Genomic DNA, 16,344 nt, shown 5'->3' on the forward strand with positions numbered 1-16,344 from the left:
TTGTGCTTTTGAAACTTTATTGAAGTTGTTCTGAGTGATTGTCTAGCCTAAATATTCGATCTGGGGGGACTCGAAATACACATTTCTGTACGTTGAAGACGATTGACTATTCAAAGAGGCGTTGCAGTACCATCCTCCAATGTTGCTCATTCGTCGATCCCGCGAAATCCAATCTTCGAAGGACCTCATCCATAAACCACTGTCCGCGTTTTTTAATCCGAAAATCATCACCGTAAACTCGTTCAAGCCAAGCCGCATGATGACTGCCGTCTTCGGAATATCTTCTTCCACTACGGGGGTCTTATGAAAGCCCGAACGAAGTCCAGTTTATAAAATACCCTTGTCTCGTGCAATTCAGCCACGACGTCCTGAATGTGACGAAGCGGGTAACGGTGAGGAAGAGTGACGATATTGGGGCATCAGTAAACCGCACAGGGGTGCCAGGAGTCCTACTTAGGCGCCAGACCAAGCGCGCCCACCCAGGGGTTGGGCGGCATCCGGCAGTAACTTGTTTCCAGTAAAAACATAAATTCTCGATGAGCCACGTTCGGCTTCTCTGCAGGCAAACGGTGGGACAATTGTAGACAGGGAGACCTATGCATTCTTCCTTCCAAAATGACACGAGTAATCTTTAAAATCTAGGAAAAGGTACATATTGGGCCTCCTCCCTAGTCCGGAAAGATACCTTCGAATGAATTCTTCTCAACGATGACAGAAAGGGGAGGGAAAATGGGAGACTTACGTTTTCTACGTAAAAAAATTTGACAGTCCAAAAGGACCACAAGCACCTGTGGAAGGATCATTCATGTCAGAGAAGGAGTGGGACGAAGGAGTAGAAGCAAGGCCGTTCAGAGAAAATCCGGGTCCAGGGTAAAACTTATGCAAAAAATGGGGCCCTGGATGAAAACTACACGAATTTAATTGACAACAGGAGGAGCGGGCAAGCAGCGACAATTGCGGGCAACGTTAAGGTTACAAAGCTAGCCCGGTCTTTGACACTACCTGAACGACGGAATCGCAACCAAAACTGGTACCAGGGCAGGACATCACGGATATCAACGGTATCTCTAGCAAAAGGGCAGAAGTGAGGCAGCGTTTGATGAGTTGTCTCTGCCCTGGACGACACCGTCGGTCAAAATTTTTGACAAACTTGGGTCTTTAACCAATTGCGAATAAGAAGAGTCCATAGACAACAGGAGGGGAAGTAAGTTACTTCCCAATTGGTAAGGACTCCCAGCATCCTCAGCAAAAAAAATTCATATGGATAAGCAATTTTAAATTACGCTATAATACGCCCAGGATTGTTGTCCTTTTCCAATTATAGACGGGGGGAGACAACAAATACCCAGCCTGTATTCAACTTACCTCAAAATTCCAATCTCGAAACAAAGAGGTGGAGTAATTACAGCGCGTAAATGAGGATCCTCCGTACTCATTGCGTATAGGTCGCTGAATTGGAGATGCAGAGCAAGTTGAAGAAACCCAAATGTAGGAAGGCATTGCATATGGTGGCTCAAGCATGGGACTACCATGAGTGGAGCTGTTCGTACACAACTCCTCTTCAGAAGTCTATTGTATCGATACTTGAGAAGAAGTTCAAGCAACGCTATTAAGCACAGCACGAATGTATCTGCAGAGGAAAGCGAAGTCACGACATAGCTGGTATCATGGTGAACGGAGAACCGATGCTGACTTGGTGTGACAGTGTTTGCGCTCTGCTAGATGGACTATTTCCGAGATACGAGCCTTCGGTGTCTCCGGACGGTCGCGTTCAGCGAGGGAAGAAATTCCCCCCCAGGCGAGTTGTGAGATCGAGGAGAGCATGGCGAGGGTCAGGTCTCGGAAGTCACCTAGCTGGGATGGGATGACAGGCGAGATGTGCAAAGCCATCTGGCAGGCCATCCCATCTCATGTCCAGTGTTTATTTGAGTATTGTTTTCAGGAGAGCTATTCTGGAAGACTGCCAGGGTGGTTGTGCTCCTGAAGTCGCCAGAGAAGGACAAGAGTAGTCCTCGGTCGTACAGGGCGATATCTCTTCTCCCGGCCCTTAGCAAGGTCCTGGAGAGGATTATGGTCCAGCGACTGGGGGTGAAATCATCCCATCTGGCGTCTGACAAGCAGTACGGCTTCCGTACTGGTAGGTCCACCGACGACGCCTTGATGCATGTTAAGGACTTTGTTGTCCGTTGCCCTCGCAAGTACGTCCTTGAAATCTTTGTTGATTTCAAAGGCGCATTTGATTACCTAAGTTGGTCGTCTGTGTTGTTCAAAATTCGTGAGTGTGACTGCCAGGAATTAGCGCTGTGGAAGAGCTAGGTGGTAGGTGGTAGGAAAGCATTCTTCCAAGGTGTCAGTGAGCGTGTGTGGGTAAATGTTGAGCGGGGCTGCCCGCAGGGATTTATCGCGGGTCCATTTATATGGAACCTGATGATGGACGATCTGTTGGGTGAGCTTTCTTCCGTTGTTGAATGTGTAGCGTATGTGTACGCGGATGATCTCCTCATTCTTGTTGAGTGGAGCACTCGCCCTGAGCTCGAGCAGCAGGCTGCCGAGTACATGCGCGTCGTTAACGCGTGGTCCCTTAAAGTCGGTGCCGCGATCTCAACGGATAAGATCGTTGCGATGATGCGTTACGTCAAGTTGAACGGAGTGTCATTGCAGATCCGGCAGAAAGTGACCTACTTGGGAGTCACGATCGCGGAACGCATATCTTTGGTCGCGCAACTGCGCGAGCTCAGGCTGCATCTTACTAATTTAGCGTGTATGTTGAGACGTGTTATGAGCTGTGAGTGGGGTCTAAGGAGGAGAGCTGCTAGATCCATTTATGTGGGGCTCTTCCTTGCGTGTTCTACGTATGGGTCCCCTCTGTTGTGTGATTTGGCACTGACGGTGAGGGGCAGGCAGCTGTTCTACGCTTGTCAGCGAGTGGCTTTGTTAGCGTGTCTTCCTGTGTGTCGTACGGTCTCGACCGACGCTATGCAGGTCTTGTTGGGTGTTCCTCCTCTTGATCTGGAGGTAGTCCGGCGTGCCACGGCCTACAGGATCAGGAGGGGCGTACATTTGCTGCAAATTGATTTAGTAAGTGTTGATCAGGTGGAGGGGTTAGGACCGCTTGCGGTCAAAAGGCTGTTAACTGAGAGTGCATATATAAGTGGCAGCTTAGATGGGATGAATGTGGGAAAGGTCTGGTTACGTATGAGTACGTTAGAAACGTGTCTGCCAGAGGAAGTTCCGTCGTGGACTTTGGACTCGAGATGGGCTTCCTCCTGACGAGGCATGGTAGCTTGAATGTGTTCCTCTTCAAGCGCAACCTTGCCTCCAGTCAGGGCTGTGTTTTAGGTGGGGCTAACTCGGAGAACTGGTTACATGTTCTCTGTGTCTGTCCAGCGTACCGTGACATCCGCAATCTAGACGACATGGGCGTTCACGTATTGAACGGTATCTTCGATGTTAGCCACTGCTTTGCTAGCAGTGGGACACTTAAATGCGCTAATGCGTTCGCGCGTGCTGCCTTCCAACGAAGGAGGGAGCTCCTCGACGCTGCTTCGCTTGAAGCTGATGGGCGAATGGCCTAGTGGGCGCGGTGGTTAGCCACCAGTCTTGTGTGTTTTGTGTTAGTGTTGTGTTGTGATGTCCTTTGTATTGTATTGTACGCAGAGCGGTAGTTAGCTGGTGAAAGGTTCCGTTGCGGTTCTCCACCTCGGGCTGATTCCAGTTAACTTGTTGGGGAGTTCCGTCCCCACGCACTCGAGGAGGGCGATCAAACCCGAGTCTGCAAGGGACTCATCTGAAGTGGCTTCGGCCACGAAGCCTCACCGGAGGTTATCTGGTACCATGGGCACCGGGACGTCCCTCTGAGAGCATATGCTCCAGGAGAATTCCTGGAGGATGTGTTCTCGGCCCGGTTATTTGCGGTGGGCCCCCTAGTGGGAGTTTCATGGTGGTTGTGGTTATGCCTACATCGCAGGCAGAGCTCCTCGGAGCTCAAGCGTGGAGTTGCGCTGTACAACTCGGGTCCCTTACTCCTTAGTTGCGGCAGAGGTGTTAGATAGGTCTCGCATCCACTGGTATGAATGCTGACCCTGGACTCAGTATAAACCAGGACCGCTGTGCTTGAATGGCGGGGCTCTGATTGTGGTCCCAAAATCAATCCGTGTCCAAAGAGGGCCGTGGGATTATGCTTACACGGCAGGTACTCACGTTAAACCCGCCCAAGACTTTCATACCGAACGTATCGTTTAATTAATTGTTACGCCGCAGAGTATACGTAGTTAGCGACAAGTTAATCGTGGCACTTTGGGTACCATGCCAATGTTTCGCTTTACTTTCTTCAGGGTATCTGGGGAGGGTCTTAAATTGCTGGACCCAGTTGAGACGTCGTTGAGAGAAGGCAATGTTAAAACATCTAAAGCAGAAGTAGCAGTTGAAACAGTTGACGCAGCAACCAGAGGTATACCAAGCGCGATGATTCGGATTCATATCTCCTACAACCCCAGTCCAAGTGCGGTCGCCCTCCGGTACTAACCAGTATTCTAACCTTGACATAACCTGGAAGTCTACTAGCCCAAATATTGGGATTATGGCCCCTTACTTCTTTGTTAAATATATTGATTCGTGTACACGAAATTGTTAATCCTCTCCCGATGACTTTCTTGTTTTATTTTCATCCCAGCCTTACCCTGTCATATCTAGATTGTTAGATAGCCCTACAGTTGCCAGTACAAAGTCGATAATAGGATCTAGTTTGTGGCTAAGATACACGTATTACTCCCGCTTATTTTTCTATTCAAGGACGATGCCTATTGGTGGCAAGCTAGAAAAGAATCCGAACGTACGGCGCGTGCAGGATTAATTCCAAGCCGGGCACTACAGGAACGACGGATTATTCATGAACGGACTCAAAAGGAAGCCAACAATCAGGATGCAAAAAGTAAGCTTCCACTCAAATGGTCACAATCCGTATTCATATTTCTTAGGAATTTTGTAGAAGTAACTTTCCCTTTGAACAGCCTTAGTGTCCTAGAAATTTCAGTCACATAAATAAGATATGATAAATATGAATACGGTCCAATGACAGGATAATTCTCCTCCCAAAAAAATTTTTCTGCATGATTCATCTCCGGTTTTACAAACTAACATAATTGAATTTCTTTCTTCAAACCTTCGTCTTCATATCTCTTGCTTCTAATCGACTCCAAACCTCATCTTCATCTATCATCTGTATCTCAACAACTGACAAAAATATTTGCTGCATGTTCCTAACAATAAAACAAAAACATCCTTTTCGAAAAAAAAATATTAACACCATGAAGGCTCGTGTGCGTCCATTTGCACGACCCCGCCCGGTTCCCCAATTCTAAACTCTAGTAGTAGCACATCATCCTGTCGTGGACCAAAAATTAAAAAGATCATGTACGACTTAGCGGAAAATGATGATTTCGATCGTGAAATGATTGCAACATATGAAGAAGTGGCCAAACTATATCCAAGGCCTGGCATTTATCGACCCATTGTATTGATTGGTGCACCCGGTGTTGGCCGAAACGAGCTGAAAAGACGACTTTCAGCGAGGGATCCTGAGAAGTTTCGAAGTCCTGTACCATGTAAGTTTAGATACAAAATCAGTCAAACGAAAAACTCAGTGCATATTGCTTGATGTCTCTTTTAAATCAGCGATAAATCTAGCACCGCCCCTGCTGTTGACCTGTTACCAACTGTTGTTAACTTGCCCCAATTGCGCCTCCAAGGGTAGCAATGCAATGAATTCCACTGGAAACTACCTATAATCTCTAACAATAGTTGACAACAGTTGGCAACAGTCAGCAACAGTTGGCAACAGGTAGGCAACACGGGCGCCGTCAATGCCGGTTTCAAATAAATAATGCGTATTTAGATAAAACGATTAAGATTATGAATGATATAATTGTCTACATCAGATTGAAGATGATTTCTGTAAATTCTTTCTAAAATTAAAAAAAATCTAAATTTTGAAGTAAAAATCTGAAAAAAAAATTCTAGAAGCGGAGATGCTTATTCAACCGAGACTTTACGACAATTGTTAATATCCTTTCCAATTAACAATAATATCTAAATTTTTCCTCAGATACCACACGACCTATTCGTCATGGCGAAGTACCTGGACGTGAATACATTTTCGTATCACGTGATAAAATGGAAGCTGATATCGCTAATGCGAAATTCATCGAATATGGAGAGTATAAAGGACATTTATATGGCACATCAGCTGAAAGTGTTAAATCTATTATAAATGCTGGTTGCGTTTGTATCTTAAGTCCTCACTATCAAGCCATTAAGGCACTACGTACGCAGCAGTTGAAACCATTCATTATTCACATAAAACCACCGGAATTTGATATACTGAAGGAAACAAGAACACAATCCCGTGCCAAATCTACATTTGATGAGAATAATTCTAGGGAATTTACAGTAAGTAATATATTATCTAATTAATCATTTCATTTATTTTCAAAATCTAGAGTTTCTCTTACAAGACCCTTCCAAACAAACTTTATCAATTAAGGTAGGATCTTGACGATAAGTCCTTCAAGAAGGATATGACTTTCTCTAGAAATTGCCTGAATACTGGTCCAGGCAGGCCTGACGAGGAGGGAGGAATACCCCTCGAACCCGGAGTTTTCTCGGGGGCCCTGAATAGAACTTTCAATGAAAAAAGGGATACTAGAGGAGCCCGAATAATTTTCATCATAGACCTATATAATTTTCTGAAAAAAAAACCCTTTTTCTACGTGAGGGTTAGTAGCCTGTGCAAGGTAGCGAAAGCTAAGGTGAAGGGGCAGACATTCAGATCACTCTGAGTGCCGAAGAATACAGCGACTCTGAATGTCATGACGCACTAAAGATGGCTGAAATTCGGGGCCGTCAGCTACCTTCAACGGGTAGCTTACGATACCGGATGACACGTCCCCTAGGTGCCCGAGTATACCTGCATCCTAGGTAGTAGCCCTGAGAAAGCCTCTCGGTGAAGAACGAACTGCGAATGGCCGGTACACGTCGGGACACACTGGGAGTCCCCGGAGTCGACGACAGGTCTCTGTCGACGTCAATGAATTCCATAAATTCCGGGATCAGCTAAGCTAAGGCCCCGGGAGACTGGGGTAGGGACTGTATCCCCAAGGGTATACCCGCTCCTGATCATTGCACATGGTGCGCTAGTGAATTTTCCATTCAGAATAAACCTAAACCAATCAAAAAAATCAACGAAATAGGAGGGACGGTGAAAGAGCTGAGTACGTTTGGGTGCAGCACAAAAATGCCTTACCAAGTGACCCGACTGACGGTGCGGCGACGGCAAGTCCAATACCCTGTAGTGCCCCTGTTTCGGAAAAAAAGCCTAGTCAAAATCGCAAATCCTGAGCAGGTGGATTCGGATACGAACCGAGTTGAAGTGCAGTCGACCGTCCTAGCTAGAACCGAAGAGGAAAGGCTCATCGGGAATTGCGTATGCGGTTGGCAACGTTCCTTCAGAAGAACGTCAGCAAAAGCGTCAAAAACGGGCTAATAGAGCTGGAGGAACTGTTGAACTCCTTCTACAGGCAGAGGTTGCGAGCAACTGAATATGATTAGAAAGCAGAAACAGCCGGACAGCTGAGAACACTACTAGCGCCAAACAAACCGCAGGCAGCCCACTGCAAAGCGAACTGGAGAATAGTGGAAAGCGGACAATGTGCCTGAAAGAGACTCTATGTAAGTAGTTTCCAGGGCCCAAAAAAGGAAGGCAAAGAAAGATAAAAGGAAATAAACTGACTACGCCGCCAGAGATCCTCCGCTCTGCTCATTCAACCTAAACCAAGTATTGGGCAGGATCGTGAGCCCGGAGAACTTAGTTGCGGAGATGATTAGGTAAGAGGCTGAAGTGGATAGAACCCTGGGCTGCCGTAGTGTAAAGTCGCGGTTCAAATCTCACTGGTGGCAGAGGAATTTGCTATCATGACTATATGTCCGACACAAGTCGACTCAGTTGTGAATGAGTACCTGAGTCAAATCAGAGTAATAATCTCGCGCGAGCGCAATGCTGACCACATTGCTTCCTACAGTGTACTGTAGTCTACCGTTACGGTCTTAAATAAAAGCAACTCAACTTTGTCACCTCTTTCCTGTGTGAAGCTGACGAAGGATTGCTCTCCTGACCGAGTGATAGCTTCCTTCAAAGTCACATATACCCATGACTTCGATGCTATCGTCCAATCCTCCTTTTGGCCACAGGGGGTCTTCGTTAAGCCTTATCAGAGGTCTAAGATTCGTGAAAATTTCCGGCCCGCCCGCCTGCCTCGCCGAACTTGAATGATACCAATAACTATACGCTGTTTTATCAAAATGTAAGGGGTCTAAGGACCAAGCTATCGGATTTCAAACTGTCTGCCTTAGCATTCCAACATCATGTCATCTGCATCTCTGAAACCTGGCTGGATGACAGGATTTTAGATTCTGAGCTCCTCGAAGGTTACTCTGTGTTTCGTTGTGACAGAGATTGCGTTGCGCTTGGCAAGACAACTGGCGGAGGTGCCCTAGTAGCTGTTAAGTCCCCTCTCCGTGCCGAAATCATCTTTTCCTCCTCCTCCTCCTCCTACGATTCTGTTACCATGCGTGTCCTTCCGCCAAACGTATGTCCCTTTATCATATCGTGTGTATATTTTCCCTGCCTAAGCCCGCCTTCTCTGTACGAGGATTTCTTCGACAGATAATCAGAGGCCCTAACCGTTTTGTTTCCCTCACTTCCTTTCATCCTCTGTGGTGACTTTAATCTTCCTATGCTCTCCTGGACCGTTACACCTGGCCTTCCCTCCCTCCCTAATAACTCGACCCACCCTTCCCTTCCTCTATCCACTTTCATGTACACCTGTGGGGCCCTCCAATTTAACCTTTCTAGAAACCAATTAGATCGCACTCTTGACCTTGTCCTCTCTAACCTTCCTGTACGTTATCTTTCCCAATCCCTTCATGCTCCGTCTTACGTTGCCCCTGACGCCCATCATCCTGCTCTCGAGTTCGATAATCAGATATCCCGACTCCACTCTCCTGTCGCTCGCAAGCCTACCAAATTCAACTTTCGTAAGGCGAACTTCGAAGGTCTGAACTCAGCCCTGGCGTCAATCAACTGGGTCCCCATATTCTCTCCATTTACATGTGATCAAGCACTCAACACTTTCTATACCATATTATCTGATCTTCTTCCTTGTTACGTTCCCTCCTCTCCTAAGTGCTTACGCTCTTACCCCGTCTGGTTCACCACTGAAATTTACAAAAAACTACGTCAAAAACAGACTGCGAAAAAGAAGTTCCTGTTTTCTAGAAATGTTGCTGACTTAGTTTTTTCAAATCCCTTCGTTCCTCGGTCAAATCTTTAATACGTAAGTCCAGACACGAATATTTGTCCAGCGTGGAAGACTCACTAAAGCGCGGAAATCTGAAACCTTTCTGGTCCCACATTCGCAACTCCCGCTGCCCCGCCCAGTTATCCCCACCGTCCATTAAATTCTCTGGCTTCTCTGCTAACTCCCCCCAACGATCTTGTGATTTACTCTGCCGCTACTTTTCGTCAGTCTATGTTCCTCCTCCTTCCTCCGAATCCCTCCCGATAGTAGATGTAGCCTGCCTCGCATCGCCTACCATTCCCCTTCTTACTCCTATCCTTGTCGAATACCTCATTGGCGAACTTGATGCCAAGGTCGGACCTGGCTACGATGGTCTTCCAAACCTCTTTTTGATCAAAACTGGTAAGTCCATCTCCCTTCCCCTATCTCTTATTTTCAACAAAAGCCTTGAAGAGAATCATTTTCCCAGCTTGTGGAAAGAGGCTCTCATTATCCCCATTCACAAAAGTGGCGATCGTTCGCTTGCCGAGAATTACCGTCCCATTTCCCTCCTCTCCTCCTGTTCCAAAATCCTGGAAAGATATGTCAGCGACTGGTTGTCCGCCCACTTTGGCCAACACATAGTGAAAGAACAACACGGCTTCATTAAACGTAGATCCACTGCCTCCAACCTGCTTGACTTTACCAACTTTGTCGCCAAATGTGTAAATTCACGGCAAGAAGTGCATACCATTTACACTGACTCGTCCCTACCACTTGTTTTATGGCTTGCCTCTTACCTTTCCAACTGATCCTGCCGTGTCTCTTTTGACGGCTGTACTTCCCGCTCCTTCTCCCCCTCTTCTGGCGTCCCACAGGGGTCTATTCTGGGTCTTTTGCTATTTTTATTTTTTATTAACGACCTTCCTCCCCTCCTTACCTGTCCCTGTTTGCTCTATGCAGACGACCTTAAGCTGTTTTCCGCTATATCGTCGCCTATGGACTGTGTTTCCCTTCAAAATAACCTGGACACTCTGGTTCGTTGGTGCTCGACTAATGGTTTAGCGCTAAACGTCAGAAAGTGTCACTCTATGTGCTACTCCCTAAAATCCTCACCCACTTCTTTCTCCTACTCGCTTAACGGACATTCCTTATCCTGCTTAAATTCCACTCAAGACCTCGGAGTCATTTTCGACAATAAGCTCCGCTTTGACACCCATTGCCTCGATGTCATCAATCGAGCAGCAAAATTGTTAGGCTTTATTCTTCGCTCCTCCTCTGATTTTGACTCCATCCAACCCTCCTTAGCTCTCTTCAATTCCCTTGTGAGGAATACCCTCGAGTATTGCTCCGTGATCTGGTCACCCACTCGTAACTGTGATTGTCTTGCCCTTGAAAATGTACAACGTAAATTCACCCGTTCTCTCTTCTTTAAGAAAAGCTTCCCTCGTGTGGATTACCCCTCCCGCCTCCGCTTTCTAAACCTTCCCTTCCTACAACAGCGTAGATCCTATCTGGATCTATGCACATTCTTTAAACTTTCCTCGGGCCTGATGGACTGCTTCGCCGCTGACGAGATCACCTGCCGTCCTGCGTCTTATAACACACGTAACGCAGATATTTTCAACGTGCCTTTCGCGGAGCTCGAAGTCTATTTTCATTCCCCGATTCCCAGGCTTTGCCGAAATTATAATGCAAAACAGCTTGGTCCTTTTAACTTCCCTACTTTAAATAGTTTTAAACGTGGGATAAGTTTTTTGCTTTCTCCTCCTCCTGAGGACAATAATTAATTGGAATTCTTTGTTTGTTTTCCGTTAATAAAATAAAATAAAATAAAATAAAATAAAATAAAATAAAATAAAATAAAATAAAATAAAATAAAATAAAATAAAATAAAATAAAATAAAATAAAATAAAATAAAATAAAATAAAATAAAATAAAATAAAATAAAATAAAATAAAATAAAATAAAATAAAATAAAATAAAATAAAATAAAATAAAATAAAATAAAATAAAATAAAATAAAATAAAATAAAATAAAATAAAATAAAATAATATAAAATAAAATAAAATAAAATAAAATAAAATAAAATAAAATAAAATGCTCTAACACACTTCAACGCCCTGATACAATATGAATTGTTGCGCCAACGATTATTATTATTATTAGGTCCAAGGAGAACTGGCTTACGGTCTGTTCCGCAATCGTGCAAATACAGGAAGGAGGAATAGAACGCGTGCCGAAGGGCAAACCTACCCCGCGAAGTAATACCTAATTGGTGGTCCCGCGAGGCTGGGGCTAAAGAGACCGGGGATGGTTTTTAGTGGGTGCGAATCCCACAAGGGCCCGTTGTAGCTCCAGCATTTGTGCGGCGGAGCCGGTGCGGACATGTCTTTAAAATTTTCCACCTCCGTGTACGAACAAAAAAAAATCGAGACAAAGGTCCGCCTACACAGCCCATAAGCTATGAGAGCTCATTTCATCTTTATCTCTACATGTTTGTTCCAAACAAGCTTCTTGTCTATAATAACTCCCAGTTATTTCACTGCTTCGAAGAGTTGAAGGATTGTACCCCTCATCAAAGGCAAAAACCATTCAGTTTCCTCCTTTTTGTAATTGCGGTTTTATTTAGATTTACTGAAAGTCCACGCCTGGGCACCAATCGATCAAATCAATGGTGCATTGTGTATTTCTCCACACCGTTCCGAGATCTAGACCACCAGCTAGCACCACCACGTCATCTGCATAAGCTTGAGCTTGTATTGACAGATTTTTCAGTTCGCATAGTACTGAGCCGATCAACATACTCCACAGAAGTGGCTAGGGAGGGGTGCTAACCCCTCCTCGAGCAGCCTTTCGTCGCTTCCGTTGTTAGATAGCGATCAACACCCACTTCAGCACACAGCAATTTCTGCGTTAGCATAGCATCGATCCATTTAATTAGAGCATCCTCAAAATCATGCGCTCTGGCGACATCACAAGGTTTCTGAAAAGGTGCACAGCCAAATGCCCTTTCAATATCCATTAACACCCTTGCGTCCTCTGTTGAAACCAAAGAGTGAAGAGCAGACTCACAGGACTTTCCACATTGGTAAGCATGTTGGTTATCAATTAGTGGGTGCGACCTCAGCGCCTTTTCGTGAAGACATTCATCTCAAGGCATTTCAACGAAAATGACGTTAAGCTGATTTGCCTGAAGTTCTTTGGATTTGAATAGTCATCTTTCCCAGACTTGGGTATGAAGAGCACCTTAACCATCTGCCAAGAGGAAGGCACATAGCCCAGAGACATCTTCGAAAAATATTCCTTAGAAGTTGCTCTAAGTGCTCTATACCCTCATTTAGCATCGCTGAATAGATGTCATCCATGCCAGGTACTTTGAAGTGCCCAAATGATAGTATAGCAGCTCCCACCTTTTTATTGGTAACAAGTGCTCTCGCAGTGTCCCAACTCCCCTTGCAACACCTTCGTATTGAAGGGTTTGCAGAAACTGCCAATTCTCTTCCTTCCTCTTCTGAGACCTGTTCTCCCGGGTGATGTACCTCCAAGAGAGCCTGGATAGACTCAACTCTGGAGTTCGTGAAAGTACCATCTGGTTTTCTAAGAGAGGTCTCTCTTTCGCCTTCGAGTTCCTCACAGTACGCTCTAAACATGCCTCCTTTCGAACGTTTTAGGAGCCTCTTATATTCACGCTGTGAATTCCACAAGTTTAACCAATCTTCTTCCTTATTGCTTTTGCAAGGACGATTTATTGGTCGTCTGGTTGATTTCCTGGGTTTTTGTAGTTCTCGGTTCTAGCATGAAACCGTTTTACCGCGTTGGCCCCGAGTAATAGGACAAGCCTCTCCAAAGCACTCTAAAATTGTGCGGTTCAGAGCTTCCAATTGATCTTCTATCGCCAAAGGAGTCCTTAGCTCCCTAGGGAGTTCACTTTTCGTCGTCAAGAAGTTCATTAAATTTTTGTTCAATCGGTTTTCCTAGGATTCCGTCTTTGTATTACAGACTGTACGCCTGTAATAGTCAGACTAAATTCTAAGTAACGGTGATTTGTGAGTGAGACTTCATCTAGCACTCGGCAGTCTCTAATCAACTCTAAGAAGTTTGAAGTGCAGATTGTTAGGTCAATTACTTCACTTCTTCTTGGTCCCACGAACGTAGGGGCGCACCTTACGTTTGCAGTCATAAGACCAGCTGAAGTGATGAAATCAAATAGCTTCTCCCCTCTTGGATTGCATTTGCTACTGCCCCAACAGATATATTGAGCATTCGCATCGCAACCTATTAAGAGTTCGAGACCACTTGATTCTGCACACGCCACCAGATCCCTAAGCTCTTGCATTGGTGGAGGATACAAAGAATCATAGGGTAAATAAGCGGAGGCAACTATGATGTTTTTCCTCTCGCCATTTATTTGGTATTGTATGATGACCGTAGCTAAGTCCTGGGAACAATATTGTCTCAGCATAGTTGCCTCTAACCGTCTTGACATCAGGACGCAAGCTCTCGGTCTTATGGATCTTTCGTCGTAGAAGATCCTAGCCCCCTTTACTGATCCAATGCCACAGATTCTGTTAAATCAAACCCACGGTTCTTGCACCAGAAAGATATAGGGGAAATCCTGTAGCTTTGTCATTCTCGCTGCCAACAGGTAGGAGGAAGCTTTGGCATGCTGCAGGTTGATTTGACCAATCTTTATGTTTTTCGACATAAACTTAGTCTAGGATGCCCTTGACTCTCAAACCTGTCATTTGACTGCATATGATAGAGCGTAGAAGAAAGTCCTGAAAATTACTGGGAGAACAAAGCAGGCAATATAAACTAGGAGTCCTACTTTTTCATGATAGTTAAAGGTCCTCATATGATCCATCCACTTGACTCACTAGAGAGATTGCTTGTCCAGGTGGCGAACCTTTCCACGATCCATCTTACCAAAGAACCGTCTGTCCTGCGTGGTAAAGGCTGAACCTTGAGCCTTGAAGGGCCACACTCGAAGTGTTCGAGATTTACTGAAGCTTACCTTTGAGTGACAAAGCTTGACTTCATTGGCGGTGGCAAAGTATACCCAGAATAATACCTAATCTTTCCCGATAGGATGTTTCGCGACCTTGATTCGACACATGGCTCTCCCATGGACACCAGCCGAGTATTATGTTGGATTTATTGTTCATGATCCCTGAAATCGAGAAAAATGCTGCGAACTGACGTCAACGCTATAAAGGCCTCTGAAATAAGGCCATTGAAGTCGTAGATGAATAGCTAAATTATATTAGGAGGGAGTATCCGTGCCCACAGTAGCCATCTAGATATTGGTTACGAAGAACGTCGTGAGGAAGTCCCTGGTACGGTGAAATATTTTTAAGATTTTGTGTACAACAAAACCTTTAAAAATCTGTTTACTGTCTGTCTGTCTTTTTTTTTAAGGAGGCGGAAATCTTCAAAAGACACACACCAGCATGTGAGATTTTTATCCACTAAAACCACCTCCGATTCCCTCCCTGCCCCGCGAAACCACCATAAGGTATTAGATGACGGAGCGGAGTCAGCTCACTTTAGCTTAGTCTGGGTGATATTATAATTAATCTCACCGTGTCGTCTCTCCAACCACTCCTTGGTGACAGGAATTAGCCTGTGAGTCCACCGACCCTTTCCCGAGCGTTCCCACCGCTCTTGCTATCTAATTACGGATCTCTCCTCTCAGCGTTCTTCGTCTGCGATGAGGGAGAGATTGGCTTCGCATTGTATATGTTCGTCATCTCATCTGCCAAGATGTCAATCGGCATCATTCCAGAGAATGACGAGTGCTGCATCATCTGAGACAGTCCTGAAAGTAGAGCATACCCTCCTGTAGACTGCACTCTGTTTGTTAGTGGTCACTAACGCAACGCCTCCCTCAAAACTGGGGTCGCATAGAGCATGATTGAGGTCACTACCTTGGCTATAAGCAACCAACGCATCGAAAAACCCAGCGATGGATTTCATGGCAAGCCTATGGGCATTATTCGGTACTCCGTCCAGACCCGGTGCTTTATTGTCTGCTATTCTACCCCAGATATCCAGCAACTCGTCTCTGGTGACTGGCGGAATTGCCGTCACATTCAATGGTGGTTGGAATGTGTCAGGAATAACCCTTGGATGATTTTCAGCAAAATGATGGGTCAAGAGATCTGCGGAGATGAACGGCCTCTGAATCGTCCCATCACGATTCTGTTGGCACTCCCCCACGGGTTTACGTCCGCTTCAGAGCAGAGCTCCTTAAAGCATTTCCGCTTGCTTCGATGGATGGCGAGCTTGAAGGTTTTGAGGGCTGCCCCTCGCGTCGCGAATAAGATTATCAAGCATTTCCTCGAATTCAGACAGTGTCAGACTTGGTGGGGCATAGCAGCTGTATACATATACACCACTTATTTTTGCCCATACAAAGCCACTGGCTACCTGACTTGCAGTACATTGTATGGCCTGTCGACCGCAAGACCATATCGCCGCTCCACCAGTCGAATTTGTGACCCATATGCCACCGTGACAGCTTCTTTACGGTTCACTTATGATGTCGATTTCCATCTAAGATTCGAACGTGGCCTGCTCAAGTAAATCCTGAGCAACTCTACAATGATTGAGGTCTATTCACTTTCTCATTGCGGTCAGCACCTTCCTAAATTTTGGTCATTTACCACTTCCCTCTTTCACTTCGCTCAATAGGCATTTGGGGTCCCTATTGCACTCCCTGGAAATATGGTCCTTCTCCCTACAACTTCTGCGTCGATCGCATCGATCAATGCTGCTGGTGCAAACCTTCTCGAAATGCCCAAACACCAGGCAAACAACCCATCCAATCCGAACTTTTCCGGCCGCCAACAACTTATGCGCTGTTTCCGCTGGTACTCGTATTGTTACCGTTTGAATACCGCCATAAGCTTTCCGTAAACCAGCAACAGACTCGTCAGTAAGTTCTTCCAACTTTAATTGCTCCTTCAGAGCAGTACAAATTTCCCCTGTCGATGTCATTTCATCAA

General features: G+C 45.5%; 1 protein-coding gene across 4 annotated transcripts in view; it reads left to right on the forward strand.

The window, feature by feature from the left end:
• The window catches only part of LOC119646304 (MAGUK p55 subfamily member 7), a 172,519-nt gene that overhangs the window by 142,326 nt on the left and 13,849 nt on the right, over window positions 1-16,344 (forward strand). For 2 of the 4 annotated variants that reach the window (XM_038046719.1, XM_038046720.1), the window contains 3 exons: window positions 4,792-4,930; window positions 5,313-5,603; window positions 6,104-6,447. In XM_038046719.1, the coding sequence (XP_037902647.1) occupies window positions 4,792-4,930; window positions 5,313-5,603; window positions 6,104-6,447 (774 nt within the window). The remainder of the gene's footprint in view (window positions 1-4,791; window positions 4,931-5,312; window positions 5,604-6,103; window positions 6,448-16,344) is intronic. The other 2 variants (XM_038046721.1, XM_038046722.1) reach the window with 1 other exon arrangement.

The sequence above is a fragment of the Hermetia illucens genome, chromosome 1 (assembly GCF_905115235.1).
Source record: "Hermetia illucens chromosome 1, iHerIll2.2.curated.20191125, whole genome shotgun sequence".
Lineage (NCBI taxonomy): Eukaryota > Metazoa > Arthropoda > Insecta > Diptera > Stratiomyidae > Hermetia > Hermetia illucens.